This window comes from Coffea arabica, chromosome 6c, assembly GCF_036785885.1.
Source record: "Coffea arabica cultivar ET-39 chromosome 6c, Coffea Arabica ET-39 HiFi, whole genome shotgun sequence".
Classification (NCBI taxonomy): domain Eukaryota; kingdom Viridiplantae; phylum Streptophyta; class Magnoliopsida; order Gentianales; family Rubiaceae; genus Coffea; species Coffea arabica.
The window spans coordinates 55293952-55315889 of NC_092320.1; the positions used below are offsets into that span (position 1 = coordinate 55293952).

General features: G+C 35.9%; 1 protein-coding gene and 1 long non-coding RNA gene across 2 annotated transcripts; one reads left to right on the forward strand and one right to left on the reverse strand.

Moving 5' to 3' along the window:
- Positions 1-931: 931 nt before the first annotated feature.
- On the reverse strand, positions 932-6358 carry LOC113693695 (RNA-binding KH domain-containing protein PEPPER-like). The gene is made up of 6 exons (XM_027212301.2): positions 5880-6358; positions 5137-5386; positions 4262-4410; positions 3938-4189; positions 3200-3394; positions 932-1441 (listed from the first exon to the last, which is right to left on the reverse strand). The coding sequence occupies exons 1-6, from the start codon at positions 6285-6287 to the stop codon at positions 1253-1255; spliced, it is 1443 nt and encodes a 480-aa protein (XP_027068102.1). The 5' UTR covers positions 6288-6358; the 3' UTR covers positions 932-1252.
- Positions 6359-12415: 6057 nt separating this feature from the next.
- LOC113692519 (uncharacterized) lies at positions 12416-21189 on the forward strand. Its single transcript, XR_003448968.2, has 6 exons — positions 12416-13137; positions 13326-13387; positions 13477-13517; positions 14143-14292; positions 19059-19106; positions 20954-21189. It is a non-coding gene; the product is annotated as an uncharacterized lncRNA (long non-coding RNA).
- The last annotated feature ends 749 nt before the right edge of the window (positions 21190-21938 follow it).

Here is a 21938-nt window from a genome sequence, read left to right on the forward strand (position 1 = left end):
TTACTCAAAATAACCTGAAATTCAAGTAGGTAATTTTCATCGATCAGATAAATAACCAATTCAACAACCCCCCCCCCCCCCCCCCCCCCCCCCCCCCAACAAAAAAAAAATCACCTATGTTTTAAAAAAGTCAATTAACCAACAAAAATTCCATGTTCTAAACTTCATATAAATCACCACCCTCCCAACGCAAATGGATAGAAATCAAAGATCCTAACAAGATATCATATGATTAATCACATCAATAGATTTCATAACAAAAAATCAGATTTATAAAAGAAAGGGGTTACAAATCCAAAATGTCAGACTGCCTAAAAGATGCCACAATAAACGAGTTATAAGTGGATAAAATCGGTTAACCCTTTTTTTTCCTTTTGTGAATTGATACAAGATTGACCTGTTTCTTTAGCGAGTTATTCGGGTCTAACTTGATTTTGAACCAAACTCATATAGGGTCAACCAAACATACTACAGCGAGTTATTTGAGCAGCGTTTTGATGTCATGCTAACAATTGCCACCCTAGTACAAATGCAATCATGCAAGCTTCAAGTACATGTTACCTTTCTATGAAGGTGTATCATACAATTGCACTCTTAAGATGCTTTGACGGATCGGAAAATTTGAACCTCTCAAACCTCTCTCGTGGTTAAACTTAAGAGATATTTGAATTTATAAATCACAAATTATTCTCGTGTTTAAAATGTATTTACATAATTGAAGAACTACAAAACCAAATGCCTTTTAAGTAATTCAAAGTTCAAACAACTAGAATGATTTGAGTAGAATTCAAGTCTCTGGTCAAATTTCTCAATCCAAATAGCCTTTCAGTCTTCAGCACTTACTTTACAATGCTGCTATTAGTGGCCACTTAACAGATTTTGATGTGCAATGCTGCTGTTATTGATAAGAAGACTTTAATAAATCAACCCAGATCAGAAAGATGCATCCATTTCTTAAACTTGAGAATCACAGTAGCGACCACTAAAAATCGAACAGCTTAATGGAAAATGTCACAAAATCTAGCCACTAAAAGGATTCTAAAGTGAACATTCATACAACAGCAAAATAACAGCAAACTATTAGATTATCTACTGCATTGTCTTTTTTTGCATGTTTTTCATCTATTATCTGTTAACACAACGTCAGCTCGACAGAGGATAATCAATCTCCAGACGAAGCTTTATACAGTACTGCTGAGAAGATCTAGAACGAAGACAAAAATTTTAATGCTTCTAAATTTTGACAATCAATTTATAACCTGTAGCTGCTATATCCTCCTCCCAAACCAGACGAGCCATAGCTACCATAGGGTTGTCCTGAGTATGAAGATGACTGGTACGAGCTATTGCCCATTTGAGAGTAGGAAGGCCTCAAACCTGAATCCAACTTGCCATAACTGCTTGAAACTGATTCTTTATGCCCATGCCCGCTTATAAATTCCTGCACAGAAACAGACTCATAAACCATGATTGTGCAATATCCAGCTACACTTCTCTACAAAATAGTCAAGGTATGAAGAGCTCTCATGAGAGGAAAGACAATCATACGGAGCACATCACAATATCCTCTTGTATACAAGATATTAATGACTTTTAAGTTTGATGCATTTCAAATCAGGAGGAATGGGAAAATGTTTTAACAGTTCATTTGCACCATATTAAGCACAATTCTTGCAGTGCCAACAGAGCAATATAACTTCAACTCAATGAATTCATCAGTGCATTTGTCAAAACAAAGTGATCTAGGAAAACTTGGATCTGTTAAAGATAAAACTGTTCGAGGTTAGCGCAAAGTAGCAAGGTTTGATTCTCTTATGGATTTCATTCTTTTATGACTTCATTATAACAACTTTTTCCTAAAGAGGATGCTAGTACTATCCACTTTCCGGTTGGTTTAGCCCACCAGAAAAACAAGCATTTCAATTTAAGCTTTTTAACTTCTATTAGAATCTAAGTTAAGGGTTTGACTTCTAATGATTTGTCTGTTTAGCATTTAGCAGAAAATCTCTCAATTACTTTCACTATATGGTAAACCAGCCCGTAATAGTATTTTAGTTCTCCTTTAAAACCTCAACTTCAAACATGAATACGAGCAACATCCCATTCTTTCATTCTTGTGCTTCCATCATTATTATCAAAGCCAAAAAAATCTACAAAATGGCGTTTGAAAAAGCAATACAATTTGAAAGAGGTCGAAAGAGAACAGTAGATAGGGAGTCACCTTGAGGAACTTATGAATCAACTAGGAGATTCAAAATATCAACCTCTGCAATTATGACTTAGAGCAGAAGGTAATCATGGAGAAAAGATATTTCAAGAAACCACAGGCTGATAAATGGGAAATTGCTGAGATAGATTCATACTCTTAACCACAGTAAATTTTCCACCCAGATTCGGATAATAATGTCAGTCCCATTTCCTATTAACATATTCAGGAGAAAAGAATTATTCTTCAACTTGCTAACAAAAACCTCAACAAGAGTATAGTTGCCCGACATAGAAATGCCTATCATGCATCTGACAAAATGCATGACTAAATCCTATCATTAGATGCTGAACAACCTAAATGTCTTCTAATTTATTGGGAGAAACTTAGTTAAAAGGACAAATCTATCCATCATATCTTTCAATTTATGTTTCTAGTGATTTATAGCTAATGAATTTCCATAATTCTGTAATTATTGTACAACTTCAGTTCTCCACATGCATGCCAATTCAACAAGGTCAAGAAACAAGGGACTGATTTCACAGCAAATCCTTTTGATTAACTGAAAATGAAATCACACTCTAAGAACTACTACTTCCAACTCAAAGAGAACTGAAATTTGCACATGAAATAGTAATACTGCTTTATTCTTTAAGGGGTTTAACGAATCCAATCTCAATTCTCCTGGGATTCTAGTATTATTTATTTCTGTTTCTGCCTTTACTAATTCAAGGACAGGGATGCCAGATAAGATTCCATTCCAGATTAGGGCTAGACTCCAGTAACAACCTATTTGCACATTTGGGTGATATTTTAAAATTCACTTCGTAAACGTTGTCTTTTCTTCTAACTCCATAAAATTCCGAGTTTTAATTCAAAAAGTTTTTCAGTTCTAAAAGCATGGGTCTGTAACAAAATTGCCCTGGTGACATCACAGAGGCATCAATAACACGGTAATTAATTCTCAAGAAGAGAAGCCAAAATGGTACTTGCCTGAATTAGCTGTTGAGCTGTCTGAACTTGTGTAGCATCACCCTTAATTTCCACCGTGATTTCATCTGGCAGGCCTCTACTTTCTTGAACAGTAAGGATTGCACCACTTGTACGTCTAATATAAGCAATATTGGTTCCTTGAATTCCAATTATATCTTCAGCATAATCAAGTGGTATTCGCATAGTTTGTGCAACCTGAAAAGGACAAGAAAAAGAAAAAGATTGTGAATCCAAACAAACATGGTATCTCCAATAATTGCTAATTGAAGATGCTATTTAAGGTGACTGAAAAGGAAAGACGTAAATCGAACAACTTAGGCATTCCACCAACCCCCTTTACTAGGTATCTTTTTTACGGATCAAAGGCTAAAACCTGAAACTTTTTCAATCTTTAGCTGACTACTGCCAGTACAACCTAAAGAAAGAAACAAATGAAGCCATTAAAAGGTCACAAAAGGAATAATCCTAGAAGTTCTAAATAGCACCCAAATGGCTTTTGGATACAAAAAAGAATTGACTCTGATTTTCGCTGTCAAATGTCCTAGCCAACAAAGAGAGAATTGAGAGTGATGTAGAACTTTCAAAACTATCTCTACTAAAATCAATTAGGCTTTCAACATCCCTGACAGCTAGACAAGGTTTTGAGAGGTCGACAAGACTTGACAAGTCTATTATCCCAAGTTAATGTAACAACCCACAAATCAAACAGCCAAATGAGCAAAGTGAGGTCCAACTAACCGTAGTAACAAACTGTCGAGTGGCCCGACCAACACCAGAAGGACGAACTCCTGAAAGTGCAGGATCTTGCCCATAGAGTGAAAGTGAAGAAGGAACTTGTGGTTCCAAATGGCTTTCCCGGTCGAAATATAGGGAATCCCTATTTGGTGGAAGAGTATAATCAACACCTATTCCACTCTGTGAAGAACCATGCAGCAATGGCTTCTCAGACCAAGACTCCACTGGACGTTCTTGGGTAACTGGTGCATTGTACTGAAAATCAACAGAAACTTTGACCACCATGCCATAAATTTGAACCATTAAATTCTGTAGACATTAACTTACACTCTTCTCGAATAAGGGAAGAACACTGTGATCAACCAAGAACTTTCTAAGATGAGCCACTACAGCTTCTAAAGCTTTCAGAACCTTAAGAGTTTCCCCTTGCAGGTCCACAATCCGCTCATCTGAGCTGACATAGACAGGTGTTTCATCTGCAAATACAAATGCAAGTAAAAATACATTTATAATATCAGGTGAAAAAAAGGCTGCTACGACTCCAAAAATTAACAGAATAGATAGCACAAGAGGGTTGGTGTTTAAAGCAAAGAACAAACAGCAATAGTGTTCTTCATAAAACATTTTACCATCCAACAAAACTATGAAAGAATCAGCTGGTTCATTACGACAAAACATCTTCCATGGCCCAGTTTTGAGCCAATCACTAAAATATACTTGTTCTGGAACTACCATAATCATAGGCCGTAGCAACTCAAGACATAAGACAATGGAGGCTATATATGTACCAAATCTTGAGGAACTTATGAATCTAATTTTTAAATTAGCAAACATGGTATTTTCCATTTTGTAGGTTTTTTTTAGCAAAACAACCAATTAGTGATCTCAACATGCTCACGCCTCTCTTACCTCAGTGTTCCATTATTAGATACCAGAGCTTTCTTGTGCTTGCTAAATACATGGAACTTCAGTTAAGGGCTTTTTCGGCTGTAGCCATGTTGTATTTCATCCGTGTTCAAGAAAGAGAACCCATGCTACTTCTAAAAGAGATAATTTGGCTTGGTACAACTTCCAAAATCCCACAAACCCCAATAAGAAAAGGTAAAAACTTGGACAGAGAGGAAACAAGGCCCATGGATAACTAAATTCAGAGAAGTAATTATCCAATTTAAGAAACGCTCAAAGCTAGAACAACACTGTACCATTTGAGAGAACCCGAACCGAGGCACCAGTGCCCTCCTGAATTGATTTGATCAAAGAGCCTTGTTTTCCTATCAAGTTGATCGCTTGTGTTGATGCCACCAGCAACCGGATAGAACAAAATGCAGCTCCAGGAGCCTTACCATCACCTTCAGCCTCAGGTAGTCCACTAATGCGTTTAAACACTCTTATTACAGCATCCATTGCGGGAGAAAGTGGTGCATCTGGTTCTTCCTTTCCAGATATTAGAACCTACAAAGTTGCAAATCAAAATCAAGTAGCGTAGGAATGATAAGTAGCACATAAAGTCAGAAATCAAAAGCAAAACGAAAAATGCCAGAAGCGCAATTGCAACTCCAACATTCTTCTACTATTTGGCCACTTAATTGAAATTACCATCAAAATTGATAGACATATCAGGACAGATTAATATTCCTTCTTGAACGGGTACACAAGAATAATCAAAAGTGACACCAAATGCCAAAAATGAGTAAAAATATTTGGCTACATTGGCTCTTTATAAACTGTAAATGGTAAATTGAAGAATGGAAAATCAATAATGGCGTACAAAAATTCGTACTGAGAAAGACAATAATAGGTACCCTAACCCTAATCTTTGCACTCAAATCAACCAAAAATCAGAAAGGCAGAAACCCTAGTATTGACGACCTAAACACCAGAGCGAACCCTAGCCAAAAAACTCAAAAACCCTTAAATCAGAAAAGAAGAGCAAGAATATACTGACAATTCGCTCAGGAGAGGAGATAGGGCCGTCAAGCACGCGAATTCTAGCTCGCGTCTCCTCACACATCTTCTTAATAAGCTCGCCTTTTCGCCCAATTATACTCCCAACCTTTAGCACCGGCACCACTAGCCGGAACACACAGTCCCCTGGCCATCCCGGCCATTTATTCACATTGTTGTCACTCTCTTTCGCCTCGGTCTCCTCCTCTACCTCTTCCTCCTCCTGCGCCGCCTCCTCAGCAGTGCCTTCTGCCGCTGCTTCATTCTCTGCTTCCCCTTTTGCCTCCTGCTCCGCCTTGTTGGTGGCCTCGGGCTCCGGCGCCGGTTCGGATTGTGAATTTACGGTTGCTTCGGTTGCGACTTCGGTGGATTTTGCAGAGCCGTTTTCTGTAGCTTCAGTGGAGGCCATTGCGTGTTGTGTGTGTGATTTTGAGGAGGCTTCCTGTTGGAAAGGGTTTAAACTTTAGTTTATGGTGATCGGAAATGAGGGGTAGGGGATCAAGTATTTCGAGGGTTAGTTCAGTAATTTAGACTCGTCGTTCCACAGGAGTTGCAAAACTGCAAATTTGACCCTTACGGTTTGGCCAAATTGCAATTGCCTCCTTTGAACCCGATAAATTTGGTCCAGTGGGTCGATAAGTTTGGTCTAATGGGTCTTTTTTGGGCCAGAAAAGATGAGTTTACTTGGAATAAGCACAAATTTGTTTGATTGTATCATAAATATATTTTTTATTTCACAAATATTACATTGAAAAGAACTATGATACTTATTTCAAAAAACTTTTCCAAATAATGGCTCTGTTTAGCATATGCGTTTTTTGCCTAATTTTTCTTTTACAAATTTTTTAACAATAAGTTCAAAAAACTCCTTAAAATTTAATATCCAAAAATATACAAAAAATTTACCTTCTTTCTTTTGTTCTTCTTCTTTTTTCCGTCGACGCCAACATCTCCCCTTTTTCCTTTCTTTTTTTTTTTTCCCTGTCACTCCTCCCTCCATTCTCCTACTTCTCTTTCCTCCCTCTCCTCTCCTCCTCCTCTCCATTCCTCCCACCTCTCTTCCCCCTCCCCCCTTTGGTTGCCCCTTTCTCCTTTTCCCCCTTCTTGCCCTTGATCCCTCCTTCCCTACCCCACATTCCCTTCTGGCCGACGTTGAGCGACCAAAGGGGGATGGGGGAGGGGGAGGGGAGGAGGGGTCGAGGAAGGAAGGGGAGAAGAAGAAGGGGGGAAAGAGAAGAGGGAAAAAAGAAGAGAGGATAAGAAGAAGAAAAAAGTAGGGAGGTGGAGACAAGGAAAAAAAAGGGGTGAGATGGTGGGGCATTACTCATGGTGGTGCAGTAGGCTGGTGGTGGGGTGGGAGAGAGGAGGAAGAAAAGGAAGGGAAAAGAAAAAAAAAAGAAATTTTTCTTTAAACCCTCAAAATTACAAAAGTTTTTCTATAATTTCTATAATAAATTATAATAAAATTTTTTACAACACACTTAGAGAATCTTTAAATATTAACAGACGTGCTTCTTTTTTTTTTTTTTTTTTGAGTTACAAGGGAGAAACACAAGTTCTTTTAACAAGCAACAAAATAAGCGAATTCATCCCAATAATGTCAACACCACGTATCTCTCTGATTCTTTTATGTGGTTCACCTTTGGTCAGTTTGTGTGTAAACACTTCCCTTAATTAGTCAATTCGCACATTTGTTCTTTTCTCTCAATGTATGAACCAGCCCGCAGTTCCAGTTCCTTTGCATTAGCTCTTGAATAAGCCTATCCTTATTAACATATCTAGTCTATTGGGGAATGTCATTGTTTTCAATTGGGTTGTGATTGCTAACGTGGCGCGCTGCTATTGATTGATTGGTGGTCGTCCGCTCGTGCGAATTTCCAATTGATGATCGTCCGTTCCCACGCGTGATTTCTTCTTCTGACTCAATGGGAGTGATCCAGACCCATTATTGCATTGACGATGCTATTGGCGTTCCTTAATTGTAGCAGTTGTAGCTATAGGATTAATTTGGATTAAAAAGACTGATTTACCCTCATGTTCCTACATTTTTTCTCTATTTTTGTCTCCCGCTTGCTGTAATAAATATTAGGTGCATGGGCATGTTTGTCAGAAACACATTGCCGCCACTTTTGGTTCCGGGCGAGAAATTGGCTCCTCTCTTTGTCCACTCGACAGCGCATTGTTTCCTCTGCTTTCTTGGTACGGTCATGGCAGGTAATTCCGTTTTGCCCGGTGGATATATGGTGCGGCCTTCTTGTGATGTTTCCTTTTTGTTCCATTTGCTTTCCTTTCTTTTCATTTCCCATTCAAATTTTTTGTCCTGGCTGCTCTTTGTGCTTCCTGGTCAGTGAATTGCACTGCACAAATTGAGATTACAACCTGGCTTCCTCAATTGGAGGGTCAAGATTTTTTTTTTCTGAGGAGTGGGTGCTTAGGATTTGATGGATGATGGGCTTGAGACAGAAAAGGGCTGATAATCTTCTTCCCCTTCCACTCCCGGTTTCTCCCAGTTCTTCCTCTTTTTCTTCTTCATCTGGGGCTAATTTTTCTTTTTTTTTTTGTCATTTTTCCTGATATTTCTATTTTCTTGGCTAAAGGCAGCAAATCACTTTTTCCCCATCTCCTTCGTGTCCTTTTGTGAAACAATGAGGAAGGGGAAGGTCAATATTTCATCTCCACTACCTGATGTGAATTTCTAGAATGCAGATATGGTACTTTTCTTCCCCTTTCTTTCCATGAATAATGTCTCCGTTTCATTTCTGTTTTATCATTGATTTTTAATTTTTAATTAGAAGAAAAAGTTTTGATATCGTCTGAGATGATGAATAATTGAAGATTAGCTAGCTTTTAGATATTTATTTACTTAATTGTTTGTACCTCTTTGGTGTTTTGTTGTTCCATTTTTTGCCTTTCTTGGAGGAAAAATGGTCACCCATGAAAAGCAACTGGTAAGGGAAAACATAAGTTTTGCTGTATCATTCTGATTTAATTTTTTGTCCCTTCCACTCCCAATTTAGGATTTGATGGACGATATTTTTTTTTCTCTTTTTTTTTTTTGTTCTTTTGGTGTTACTTTTCTGAGTATATTATTGGTTGTTGTTATAGGAAGGAATAGGAAGACTTGAAGTTGACATCTCGAAGAAGTAGTTGAAGCTGGTAATATTTATTTGTGTTCTACTATTTATACTATAAACCATAGTCTTTTCCTATAAACAGTTTCTCTCACCTAATTTAGCCTATTTTTGTTTATTGAGGTTTTTGTCAGAGAAAGGATAAAGTAAAAGTGATTGGAAGAATGAGCAACTTTCTTCCAGTGTTTTGTGTTTTAGGTTTTATTGTGTTTGTCAAAGTAAATTAGATACGAGTATCTTTTTCTTCTCTATCTTCATTTTTTCCCTTGGCTGGTGAACATGATGAATTTGTTATTTAAACTACCTGGTATTCTTGGTAATGTCAAGATTTGAGAAGCTGTATGATGAAATCTTTATTTCATAGTCGATTTTTCTGGTTTTGTGGTTTTGACTTGCAAAGTGAAATCATTATTATGACTGACTTCCTTGAAGATGTTTTCATCAGTTCATGATTCATGAGATACATTGTTATATGAATTAGATAAATGGAGTTTCAAAAGCAAAATCCATGTAATCTACTATGAAGATACCATCTTTCCTCTTTTAAATTACTAAAGAAACTTGGCAAGATCTTTGGCTAGAAAAAATATGTTCAGAAAATAGTATCCCTGTGCTTCACAACATTGACCGTTGATGTTGGACCCAATTTTACATTTAAAAAAAAAAAGAAAAATTGGAAAATAATGCATAGAAACTTCTCTAGAATTTGCTTCCACATATATATACAGTATTTTGTTCCCTTTGGGGAAATTTCATGTGACATTATTTTTATTGTTTGATGTATGTTGGCAAGACTTGTTTTTATACTCTCTCAATAGATTTCTCCTCTTGTTTCTGTTATCGCCATTTTTTTTGTGAAATCTTCTTTCTTCTAAGCAACTTTAAAGGTTCTTTTCTTTATATGAATATGTTATTATTGGGGTACATCTAATCCTGATCCTACTTTTTTAGCAGGAAATGACCATACTTTGGGTTTTGTTACTGGTGGATCTGCTCTATTGCATGGTGCTACTCAGACAAGTGCCTTACCCTGGTCTTCAGCATCAATGATATTTCCTCCAGCCCTAGGCATGCCTTCAAAAGCTGAATGGAATGGGTATCAGGTAGTTTGTTTCTGACATCACTTCTCTATTTTACACTGCATTTGTCTACTCGATGACATTTATTGTAAGATTCATGTGTTGAATGTTCATCTGATGTTCAAATTGTGGGTGGTATTTGACAGATGGTGTTATCTTTGCTTGCTGAACACCGTATATGAATTTCATCTGATACATTGGATGTCACTGATGCATTTGAAAATATGTCAGTGTCTCCAATTTGTGGTTGTCAATGTGTAAGGTTTAACGTATGAGGTAATAGTGTAGTAAACAAGTGTTTCTTAGTTTTAATTGAGATGAAGAAACTAATTCTTATCTTTTTGTGCCACGGTAGACTATCTTTTTACTCATCTTTACTGTGATAAAGATCTTCAGAGGCTGTATTTCTTTTTTTTCAAGACTTTGAAGTTAATTGAAGTTAATAATGATTGTTGTACTCTGCATCTCTTTTGAAAATTGACAATAGGCTTGCTTTGCTATTTCATAGGTAATTTTGTTTTATACGTATTTCATAGGTATTTCGTAGGTACTTTTCTTTTATTTTTTTTGGATTTGGATCAATATCGTTTGATTAAAGTCTGAAATATCATTCTTGCTTTGCTAAGCATGCTATCTATAGAACTTATTCAATGCTTGGCTTAAATCCTCAGGCTGTTAACAATTGAAGTAGTTAATTGCAAACCATGTGAAGTGTGTGAAGTATGTCCCAATTAACAATGATTAACAAACTAATGCTGACTGTGACAATTAGGGAATAGTGAACTTGATGAATCTGCTTTGAAACCTGTGTTCTTAATAATATTGAGATTAGCAAAACTTTATGACCAATGTTGGACTAATTTTGAGATTTTACAAAAAATGAAAAATTGGAGAGCAACTCATAGAAACTTTTTTGTTATTTGCCTTCCCTATATATTTAGAGTTTTGTGTTCCATTTTAGGGATTTTTAATGGTCACATGTGCTTGTGTTTTCTTTCTATGGGAATAGAATAGATATCAAAAGTTTGATAAAACAAGTTGTTGCAAAAGCTCAACAATCCATGTAAACCCTGCGAATATTCAATAGGAGCAACCCTGAAACATAATTGAATACCAATTTTTTAGATGAATATTGCCTTCACTATTTTTCTTTACACCTGAAAAATTTTATAGATTATTGATGCTAGAGTAACATGAACTTTATTGGGAATAAAAGCTGAATTACATGACATTATTTAGAGTTGCATATATTTTGGCTTTTGGATTGGAGTATGTCATTAGAATATAAAGATATCATCTCTGGAGAAGTTTCTGTTTCATTTTTACATTTTAGGATCTTCTTGGCGTATTTGTTTGTATGATTTTATTTCCTTTTTCACCTTATCTTCCATTGGCATTTTGTGTAAATTATGCAGCTGCATGATCAAGTTGTGGAAAAGTTTACTTGCATACCATCTCCAAGGATCTGGCACATCTAATAGTTTCACTTTGGTGAGAACTCGAGTTACCAAGCAAGACACTTTAGCTTACCTGTAAGAATTTTTTCATTTCTTGACTTTGACAACTACTGTACCAAGAAAAAAAGAAAAAAGAAAGGCTTCTTGCTTGTGAAATGGGTTAAAATATACAAGGGGTAACAAATTTTTTATGAGAGTATTAGTAACCAAAAGTGCAAATGTTTGTTGAATTTGTCCTGTCCTTGTTGGCATTATTCAAGTCCTTGATTTATTTTTAACTTGGTTTTACAGCAGTAAACTAATTTCGATGGATTATATCTTACATTCTTTTTTGTTATAATACATGGCAGGTTCTTCAGCAGTTTCTTTAGAAATTGCTCATTACACTTCTGGGGCGAGTATGAACGACAGAAAGTTTTTGTTTTTGGTTAAGTTAAAATATGTATTTATCGGAATTATGGAAGTTCAAGTTCATGTTTCGAGATTCTACAAGACTAATTTTATTGTTTTATCTATTTATTATGAATTCCTTGACTATGAACAATCTATATTTATTGTGTATATTATTGTACTTTTCAATGACATTTTCCCATTTTTTGATCCTTAGTTGCGTTACAGGCATTTTGTAAACAGGGCATAACTGGGCATATAAATTTTAAAACTGTCCACCGCGCATTTGCGCGGTGATCTCCTCCTAGTTAACATATCTAGTCTATGCGCGAATGCCATCGTTTCCAATTGAGTTTTAATTGCTGACGTGGCACAATTTTATTGGCCAATTGGTGGTCGTCCTCCGTTGATTGAGCTGATGAATTGAATTGAGGACAAAATCGAGATTTCACGCCTTAATAAATAGGTAGGGTTACTGAGAGTCTTTGCTTGTTGCTTCAGCTTGCGCCGCTTGTTCTACCAGTCTCCTCACCTCCCTTTTTCCAAAACACCTCTATTTCCTTTTGTCTCATCCGAGAGTATGACTGACCGCCTCCATTCCTTCCATGGATTTCCTCCATTTTTTTCTCTGAAAAAAAGAAAAGAAACAGACTAACAACACACCGCATCTATTCTCCCTTTCTTCTATAATTTTCCCCTCTTTTAAAGATTATTCGAAAAAAAATGATGCTCAAAACCCACCTTTTATTCTCTCTCTTTTTTGCCCTTTTTGTCTCCTTACTCTGAGATAGGAGAACCTCGAAAATTTGGTCGATCTTGTTTGCTCAACTGCTCACATTTGGATTTTCTTTTTCTGTTTCTGATCTCCATTCCTTTTCCTCATAAACCTATGATTTTTTCCCTCTTTCTACACAGAAAAATTTCTATTTTCTCTCAATTATTTTTCTCTTTATTGGGACATAATTACCTTGGAGATCTTTCTTATCTGATTTATTTTCGATCCGTTGATCTCGCCATTTTTTAGTTTCAAAATTTTCCTTATTTTGATTGATTTTCTTTATTCTCTAAGCAATTTCATGTTCACATGATGTTTATTTTTCTCATGGCTTTTTTGACTATGATAATTTTTTGTTATGGAATTTTTTTGTGATTATCTCAGGCAAAAAAAAAACACAAGGAAGGCCACTGAAGGAGGAATTACAGTTAGTATCTTGCCTTTTCATTTTTTTTGGGTTATTTGTTTTTCTCTTTATTGGGACATAATTACCTTGGAGATCTTTCTTATCTGATTTATTTTCGATCCGCTGATCTAGCCATATTTTAGTTTTAAAATTTTCCTTTATTTTGACTAATTTGCTTTATTCTCTAATCAATTTCATGTTTGTTTCAGGGTGCAAGTTTAAGGTTTGCTTTTTATTATCTGGTATCTTCAATCTCTACAGAACCCGCCAGGTAAGAGATCTCACATGATGTTTATTTTTCTCATGGCTTTTTAGACTATGATTATTTTTTCTTATGGAATTTTTTTGTGATTATCTCAGGTAAAAAAAACACAAGGAAGGCCACTGAAGGAGGAATTACAGTTAATTTCTTGCCCTTTTATATTTTTTGGGTTATTTGGTTGTGATAAATAGTATTTTTCTTTACTCGTTTCTTCCTTCAACTATAATATGAGAAAATCCAATATTGTTCATACTGGTATCAACTATTTTTTTGTTAGAAAAGTTATAGATCTAAAGTTTCGTTCCAACCATATTTATTTGTTGCCCCCATCCTCATTTCTGAGCGCATATTATATTAGAGATGAAAAATAATCATTATAGGGTTTTCTTTTGTATGGAATAAAATTTGTTCATATTTCTCCCAAGGACGGCTTTAAGGTATCCTGCAATTTGGGGCTCTCTTTCTGGAAAATTTTGTTTATTGCATGTGAATTAATTTCTTCGATCTCTTTTTTTTTTCCTTCTTTTGGTTGGCAGTGATCTCTCCATACCTTTGCTACTGGTTTTATTGGTCTAAGTTTTAATAGTTCTCATGGAGTTGTATTTATATTTACTTAGTTTGCTTTTTTTTTTTTGACGTTTCTTTGAGAGCCCTTATACAAACTTATGATTTGTGTGATTTGCTGGTTTACTTTCAGCTACTACATTTCTCATTGTCTTTGGTTAATTATTTAATAACCATCTATTTTACTTATTTGTTTTCAGGTTCTCTTTGTAAACTCTTTACCCTTTCTTTCATATTTTTCTTGCACGATGAGGTGGAATAGTTACAAGCTATCAGAATGTATCTCTTCAAGAGGTGGAAACATTCTCAATTATGATATTTTTGTATCTGAGCACAAGAATGTATAGAAGGTCTGTTGCTCTATCATGTACTTAATTGTATTTTAGCACATTTCAATTCCAAGTAAATAAGCTCATTTTATGCTTTCTTTTTTTTGGAATATTTGGCTTATGTTTGGGTTTAGCTTGAAGTTATAGTCCCTTTTGTGATTTGTCCCTCATCCTTCAACCGGTGGATTATGTTTAGTTGATCTGGTGGATTATGTTTATTAGATTTAATGACTCATGGTTTCTTTTTTTATTAACAAGACCTTTATTCTTCTTGTCGCGCCCCACTTTTTGATAGTGGTGTGAGTAGGTAGTGTGTGTGGTGTGTGTGAGATATGAACGTGTGAAAGTGAAAATAAAGGCCGTGGGATTGTGAAATGCGACGGTTTGGCCAAACAAAATTCAAAAAGGATTTTTGAATAGGAAAACGGAGTCACCACTTGGTATAGAGTTAGGGTGTACCAAGTCACCCAAAAATGATTTTTTGTTTTTTTTTGAACGAAAAAAGTAAACAAACCCTTTTAAAAACTTTTAGGTCTACGTAACCAAAAAAAGGGATCGGGGTCACATTTGGTAAGGGAGAAGGCAAAGGCGTGGCCTAAGGCACTCCCTTACCCTAGTCAAAGCTAGTTGCGTGATTTAGCCTCACTTTTCCTAATTCTTCTACCCAAGGTATGTATCGCATGTTGGATATGACTAATGGATGCAAAAAGGAAAGAAAAAAATGCAATCCTAAATCTAAAATGTTTCTTATGAGACTTTTTGGTCTCAACCACATAAATTGTGGTGGCCAATAAGGAAAGCTCTCATAGAAGTCGTGATTAATGCAAATGAGGACTCAAGTGTAAGTGTGCAAGTGTGAGAAAATAAAGGTGTTTGTGTGCAAATGAATAAAAATAGGATATTAGATACGCATAAGTGCAATTTGAATGCCATTTGTGAGGTAGAAAAATAAATGAGGGATAGGAAAAAGGTGGTGAGAAAATGGATTGAGAAAAATCTAAATAGTGAGAAAATGTGGCTAAAAGAGTGAGGAGGTGATATAAAAAGAATGGAAGTGTATGACCCTAAGGGAATGCATCAAGTCGGGCACGGGAAGGACTCCTAACTTTACGACTTTGATTTTCCCTTGGATTAGAAGGAAGAACTAGCGTGCTAAGGCTATTTTGTAGCCAAACTCGCTCGTTTCCCTTATCGAAAGGGAACTCTCAAGCAAATGTACCCTATAACTAGCATGAGGATGCAAAAAAACCTAAAATGAGGGGAAAAGGATTGGAGGAGCATGCCAAATGATAAAACTAAGAAAAATGCATGAAATGTAGTGAACATGCGAGTATGCACTAACGAAAGAGGGACGGCCTATTGGGTCTAGCGTTGGACTAGCCCTTTCTATGAATTCCTAACGGAATAATGAGCCACAACTAGCATTGGACTAGTGTGGTGACGTACATTCATCCATCACATTCATCTACGAATATAGAAAGCAAGTAGACATGCCCAAACACTCATAAACACGTAGCACGTAACACTTAGCATGCTCGACTAAATGCAAAAGCCTAATAAAGCAAATTAACACATAGCCACAAAAGCAAGCAATCAAGCTAATGAACCTATTACATTTGCTAGTTAGGCACACGTCTTCAATAGGTCTTCATCAAATGCTCCCCAAACCCTATCTATTACAAACCAAGAGGTGTACACATACCCCATAAATAAAAGAATGACTTAATAAAAGCAAAAGTAAATGAAATGAATTAAGGAAAAACAAAGAAAGCAAGTAAAGTAGGCATGCAATTCTCACTTAACACGTTGGATCACATAGGGGAGAGACAAAAAAGATAAAAGAAGTTATACCTCCCTTGAAATGGAGCTCTAATGGGGTGAAGTCACTTATTTATCCTCCAAAATAAAAGAAATGGTCAAGGTACCAATTTATTTACAAAATCTCAAGGAATAAAATAAATATAAAATTGAATAACTAAACAAAGCATTCAAAATAAGTTAAACAACCCCTATTCATCCAATTAAAACAAACAAGGATCCGTCTAAAGGATTAAAAAGGGATCAATTTATTATTACTATAAAAATTAAGAGTCTAACAGGGAATAAAAAAACAAAATTACGGACCTAAGGTGAGACCCCTCAATCAAATGATAAAAATCACACAAAAAACAAATGAAAATCAATTTGCTAGGATTAAACACCAAAGATTCCAAAATTTTACTAAAACATGAAATTAAAGTCATAAATCTCTTAAAAGCTATGAAACCTCAAAAATTCATCCCAAAAGCTCGTGCATGTTTTGTTCAATAATCACATGAAAGCAAACCAAGGGAAAACAGCATGTTAAAGAGGGCAAACTTGATTAACTTTCCAAAGTTTCTGGGCCGTAATAGCATTAGACAAAAATTAAGGGGTTGGAGTGTAATTTCTAAAAGATTCTCATGCATGCATACGAACAAGATTTCTGCAATGTTTCTGTACTCTGGCAAACGAAATGAAATCTGTTGCAATTTTTTCTCAAACTCAAATTTCTTAATCACAACCTTGATTAGATTTTTCCAAACCAACCAACTTCGTTCAGACCAAACAAACAGAAAACTTAGCAACTTCATTCAAACAAACAGAAAACTTAGCAAAACATCAATGGTTTTAAACTTCAGCAAGCAATGCTTTTGAGCTTCAGCATTTCGCATGACAGATGCACTCAAGCATCTCAAACCACAAACCCAAACTCAAATTCCTATTAAGCTTATCATGCATGCAAGAGGATGGCAGAATCAGAAATGATAAAGATTTTCATGCAATCCAGAATTCAAACCAAACTTTCTGCTAAAAAAAATTCGGCAGCTAGGGAGGCTTTCTACAATAATTCCTCTGCTGCACATTTGCAGCTTCAGCTCACGCAAATGAAAGATTGCGCAATAACTCAACATTTAGTTACCAAAACCAACACACATCTCCCAAACATAATCATCCGTTCCTCATGAAATCTAATCAAAGCAACCAGGCATGAAACGCAGCAAAGCAACGTGTGGTTTAGCAGCAGCTTCGCTTGACCAGAAACTTTCCCAAAAGTATTGTTAGCAACACACAAATGCACATATCTACTCTCAACATGTCCAAAAATGCTTCTTCATACGAAAATTCAGCACAGATGCAAAGCAATAAATTCAGAAACGATGAGATGACCATTGCTGCAACAAAGGAAAGAGCTCCTATCTGTCAGCATTGCTGCAAAGAGCTCCAACCCTGTTCGCAGCGATTTACGCACAACAACCTCAAGTAAATCATCTAAAATCAAACAACAAGATCCTCGAACGTTCTTCCATTTTGCCAACATGAAACCTTGAGATTTCAGCTTACAAGAATAAAAGTAAAAAGCACAAACTGAGAAATTTCTGCTACATATGAACTTAGATGCTTTCTCGAATAAACCAGTCATGGAACGTCATTTTTCTTTTTCAAAGTTAATATCTTTTGCTACTAGACTACAGCTTGGGAACAAAAATGAACAATACCAAACGGATTTCGAACCCTAACATGACTGTCATGCAACATAACAGCAAAAGACCCTAGCTTTAAGCTATCAACCATACCAATAAAAAGAAAACAGTGATCGGAAGTCTTCTTGTACTCACAGGATCAAACCACTGTCCCTCGGTAAAGATCTGCCGGTGGCGATGATGAGTTGCGATGGTGGCGGTGGATTCCAGTTAGCCGAAGCCTTCCTCCGTTTCCTTTTCAGCCTTTTCCTCTTTCCGTTGCTTGCCCGACAGCTTTTTTTCCTCCTCTGTTTTTTCGTTTTCAGCCGCAGCCCTCCTTTCCCTCTTGCTCTGTTTTCCTTCTCAAGGCTGAAGCTCCTTGCTTAGCTCTCCAGATTTTCCATCGTCCCCTGCTCTCTGTTTTTTTCCTTAGCTTTTCGTCGCCTCCCTTCTTTTCCTTTTTCTTTGCTCTCTATCCTTTTTCCTTTGGCTCCCCCTTAGATTTTCAGCCGTCCTCAGCCTTCTTGTTTTCTCTCCCCCTGGTTTTTCTTTTGTCGTCCCAGAACCTCCCTCAGCTTCCAGATTTTCCCTTTTGCTCTTGCCTCAGACTCCCTCTCTCGGCTCTCTCTTTCTTGTTTTTTCAGAACCCCCCGCCGCCAATCTCTTGCTCTCTCCCCTTTCTCGGCTAAACCTAGCTGTCCCTCTTCTAGAGTTCTCTCCCCTCTGAGGTGTCCTAGACACCTGGCCATTTATGGCTAAATATTGCCCTCAAGGCCCTGCTGCAATCTCCTTTGCAAGCTGCGGAAAATCGCAGCTTTGCATGCCGCTGCTTTTTTTTTTTTAAATTTAATTTAACAAAATTGATAATAATAATAAAAATAAGTAACAAAAGCAACAATTTAAGTAAATCATTTAACACAATTTAAATCATTTTTCATTTTCATCATTTTTCTCTTTTTTCCAAGAAAACAACTAAATCATATTTTTTGAATGCTTTTCCTTTTTTTTTTCTCTTTTCTTTCTTTTTTCCTTTTTCTTTTTTTTTTCTTTTTTCTTCTTCTTTCTTTTTTTCTTTTTTTCGAGAAATTCTATGCTAAAACTTAAAATAAAAATAATAAAATAAAAACTAAAAACTAAAAAGTGAATAAAACTTAACACGACAAATAAAAACTAAGAATTAAATAGTAAATGAAATTACGCTAAAAATTTGGTGTCTACACTTCTGATATTTTGCCTCTTAGAAAAGTATTTTGTGTCACTGATATTTTTTATCTGATTTATATTTTTTTGTTATTGCCTTTGTAGGAAGAAAGATGATAGCACCTACCTTTCATTTTTTTCTGTTCTATAGAGGTATATTCATTTGAAGTTTTTTTTTAAAACTCTTTTTGGCTGATAAGAATGTTCTTTTGATTTCTGTTTCTCAAGTCTCAAATCTTTTGAATTTTTTTTTGTCTTACCATTATTTTTTGTAGGAAGCAAGAGGAATTTATCACTGTCTAAAAAAAAAAAGATAAACATTTTTTGAGTAAATAGACTCGTCAAAAAAGAACACTGGATATTCAAAATGCTATCGAAGTAGCAGTATGAGTTAGTAATCAAGGCGCTCATACCTAATGACCTTAATTTTTGTGACTTATCCCTTTTGATAATTGGTGACTTCATGTTAGTGTTTCTTTTGCGTTTTAGATTGTGGCCAACTATTGGTTGTTTTATAATGATTATAGAAGAATCAGGTTTTAGATTTAGAAAGGCTTTTTTTCAATAACATAATTCTACTAAATCTACTACGTTGGTTGGAGATGTGCTAAAATTATCATATCACATTGTTTGGAAACTTTCTTGTGTTGTTATAAGAAGTACGAAAAGTTTTCAGAAAATGCTGATTTATTCTTGTAAATATTTTCCTTTTTGACTTATCAGATATTCCCAGAATTCTTATGTAATTCTACATGTCCTTTTATGTAGTAGATTGCATTTGGATCCATTTGCTTAAGGTGGTCCAAATCCTTTCATGTATTCACCGATGATGCAACAAAAGTAACTTTAAAAGTATTTTTGGTCCTTAATTGTTGCTATTGTAAGGTTTAGGTCCTTTGTTTAGGTTTTAGATTTAGAAAGCCTTTTTTCTAATAACGTAGTTCTCCTGTATCTGCTATGTTGTTTGGAAATGTGGTAGAATTATCATATCACATTGTTTGGAAACTTTCTTATGTTGTTATAGGAAGTACGAAAAGTTTTCAAAAAATGCTGATTTATTCTTGTAAATATTTTCCTTTTTGACTTATCAGATATTACCATATTTCTTATGTAGTTCTACGTGTCCTTTTATGTAGTAGATTGCATTTTGATTCATTTGCTTAAGGTGGTCCGAACCCTTTCATGTATTCACCTATGATGCAGCAAAAGTAACTTTAAATGTTTTTTTGGTCCTTAATTGTTTGCTATTGTAAGTTTTAGGTCCTTTGTTATCTGTTTAGATTACAAACTATTTATTTACTTCAAAAAGTGGCTTAGGGACGATGTTTTGTCCTATTGCATCAATGTGATTTGGATGTGAAATTTTGAAAAAAATTTAGGTGTTTAGTGCTTAATTCCTATTGTTTTACTTCTTTTTTGCGATTTAACATATGCTATGCTATATTTGATGGTGTAGCATAAGAATTTTAACTATATTTATTTTCTACTAAATCCCAAATGTTTATTATGGGTTGAGATATTAAGATTTACAGCATAGTACAAAAGGATTTTGGAAATTGTTTTCTCAATGTTAATTTTATTTAGGCCCTTTTTTTAACAAAAAAATGTTAATCTGTTTAGTGTAGATCCAAGGTTTTGTGGTCTTCATTTTTTCCCCCCAATAAATTTGCTCTTGCCAGCATTTTTTATTCTAAGTCTTTGTTAGATGAAGGAAGAAAAGATAAAGGAGGCTACTTTTCTTCAGTAAGCCTGGATGATGTGTTTTAATGTCCTTTTTTTTGTGTGAACAAATTTTTTTCATTGTAACTGGCTGTAACTTTCTGCTTTCTTTGTCCTGTTATTGGTCTTTAAAAAAGTGAAGGGTGAAAATTTGAGACGGCATCCTATTTCCTCGAGATCCAAAGTTATTTTCTTTTACTTGTTTTACTTACTCTGTTTTTATTGTTTTGATTTCTCTGTTTGAGAATCATACAACCTAAAGCTCAATTTCTTTTTTGCAGAATTCAACTCGGACATATAATTGCTTGTACACTTGCTGTTCGGCTTGTAGTTTTGCTTGTTTCCTTTTTCTAGAGATGTTAGTCTTGTTTTTGTTTTTTCAGTTTTTGGTTATTTGTCAACCTTATTGATGGGTTGCAAGATTTACTTTTCTTTTTTTTTTTATCAGCTCAGTAGTGGCAAGGAGAGTAAACTAATTTGTTTTCTTAGGTAATTTGTAGTTTGCCTTTTGTTGGAACTTTGGGCCTGTTTGGAACCTGAGTTTTTTGGGAGTTTGTCTAAAACTTTACTGTAGTGCACTGTAGAAGTTTTTAAAAAATTTTTGTAGAAGTTTTTGTAAGGTAAAAAATTTTTTTATAGAAGTTTTTGTAATGTGAAAAATTTTGTAGAAGTTTTGGTAGGGTGAATTTTTTGTTCCTTTTCTTTTTTTCTTTTTCTTTCTTTTTCTCTTTCTCTTTCTTTTTCTTTTTCTTTCTTTCATTTTTCTTCTTCTTCTTCTTTTTCTTCTTCCCCTTACCCGTTACCTCTGCCTCCCACCTCCGCTCCTCTGCTAGCACCACCTCTCTTTTTTTTTTTTTTTTTCTTTTCTCCTCTCCCCCCCTCCCTCTCCCTCCCCCGCCACCCCTTTCCTCCCCTCTCCTCCACCACCCCCCTCCCACTCCCTTCCCCGTTCCTCCCCCCTCTGCCCGCCACCCCCTTGGACCGCCACCCCTCATACTCCCTCCCCCGCCACCTCCCTATGCACACCATCCCTTTCCTCCCCTCTCTCCCCCACTCCCTCAGCCCCTTCCCCCTCTGCCCTGCAACTCTTCTCCCCCGCCACCCCCTCAGCCCCTTCCCCCTCTGCCCCCGCCACTCCTCTCCCCCCGGACGACTGTGCCTGCAGTTAGGATGAGGATAAAGCACGAGGCGCGGATGGAGCTATCAAATGGGGTGAAATTGGAAGGGGCGACGTTGGTTGTTGTGAGGCCCATAAATGCTAGTGGA

Excerpts from the sequence above, each read along its gene's own strand:
- LOC113693695 (XM_027212301.2), bottom strand. The coding sequence starts at position 6,287 with ATGGCCTCCACTGAAGCTACAGAAAACGGCTCTGCAAAATCCACCGAA. Across the intron at positions 4,190-4,261 it reads TTCCCTTATTCGAGAAGAGT|TACAATGCACCAGTTACCCA; the intron begins GTAAGTTAATGT and ends GTTGATTTTCAG. Across the intron at positions 1,442-3,199 it reads CAGCTCAACAGCTAATTCAG|GAATTTATAAGCGGGCATGG; the intron begins GCAAGTACCATT and ends GTTTCTGTGCAG.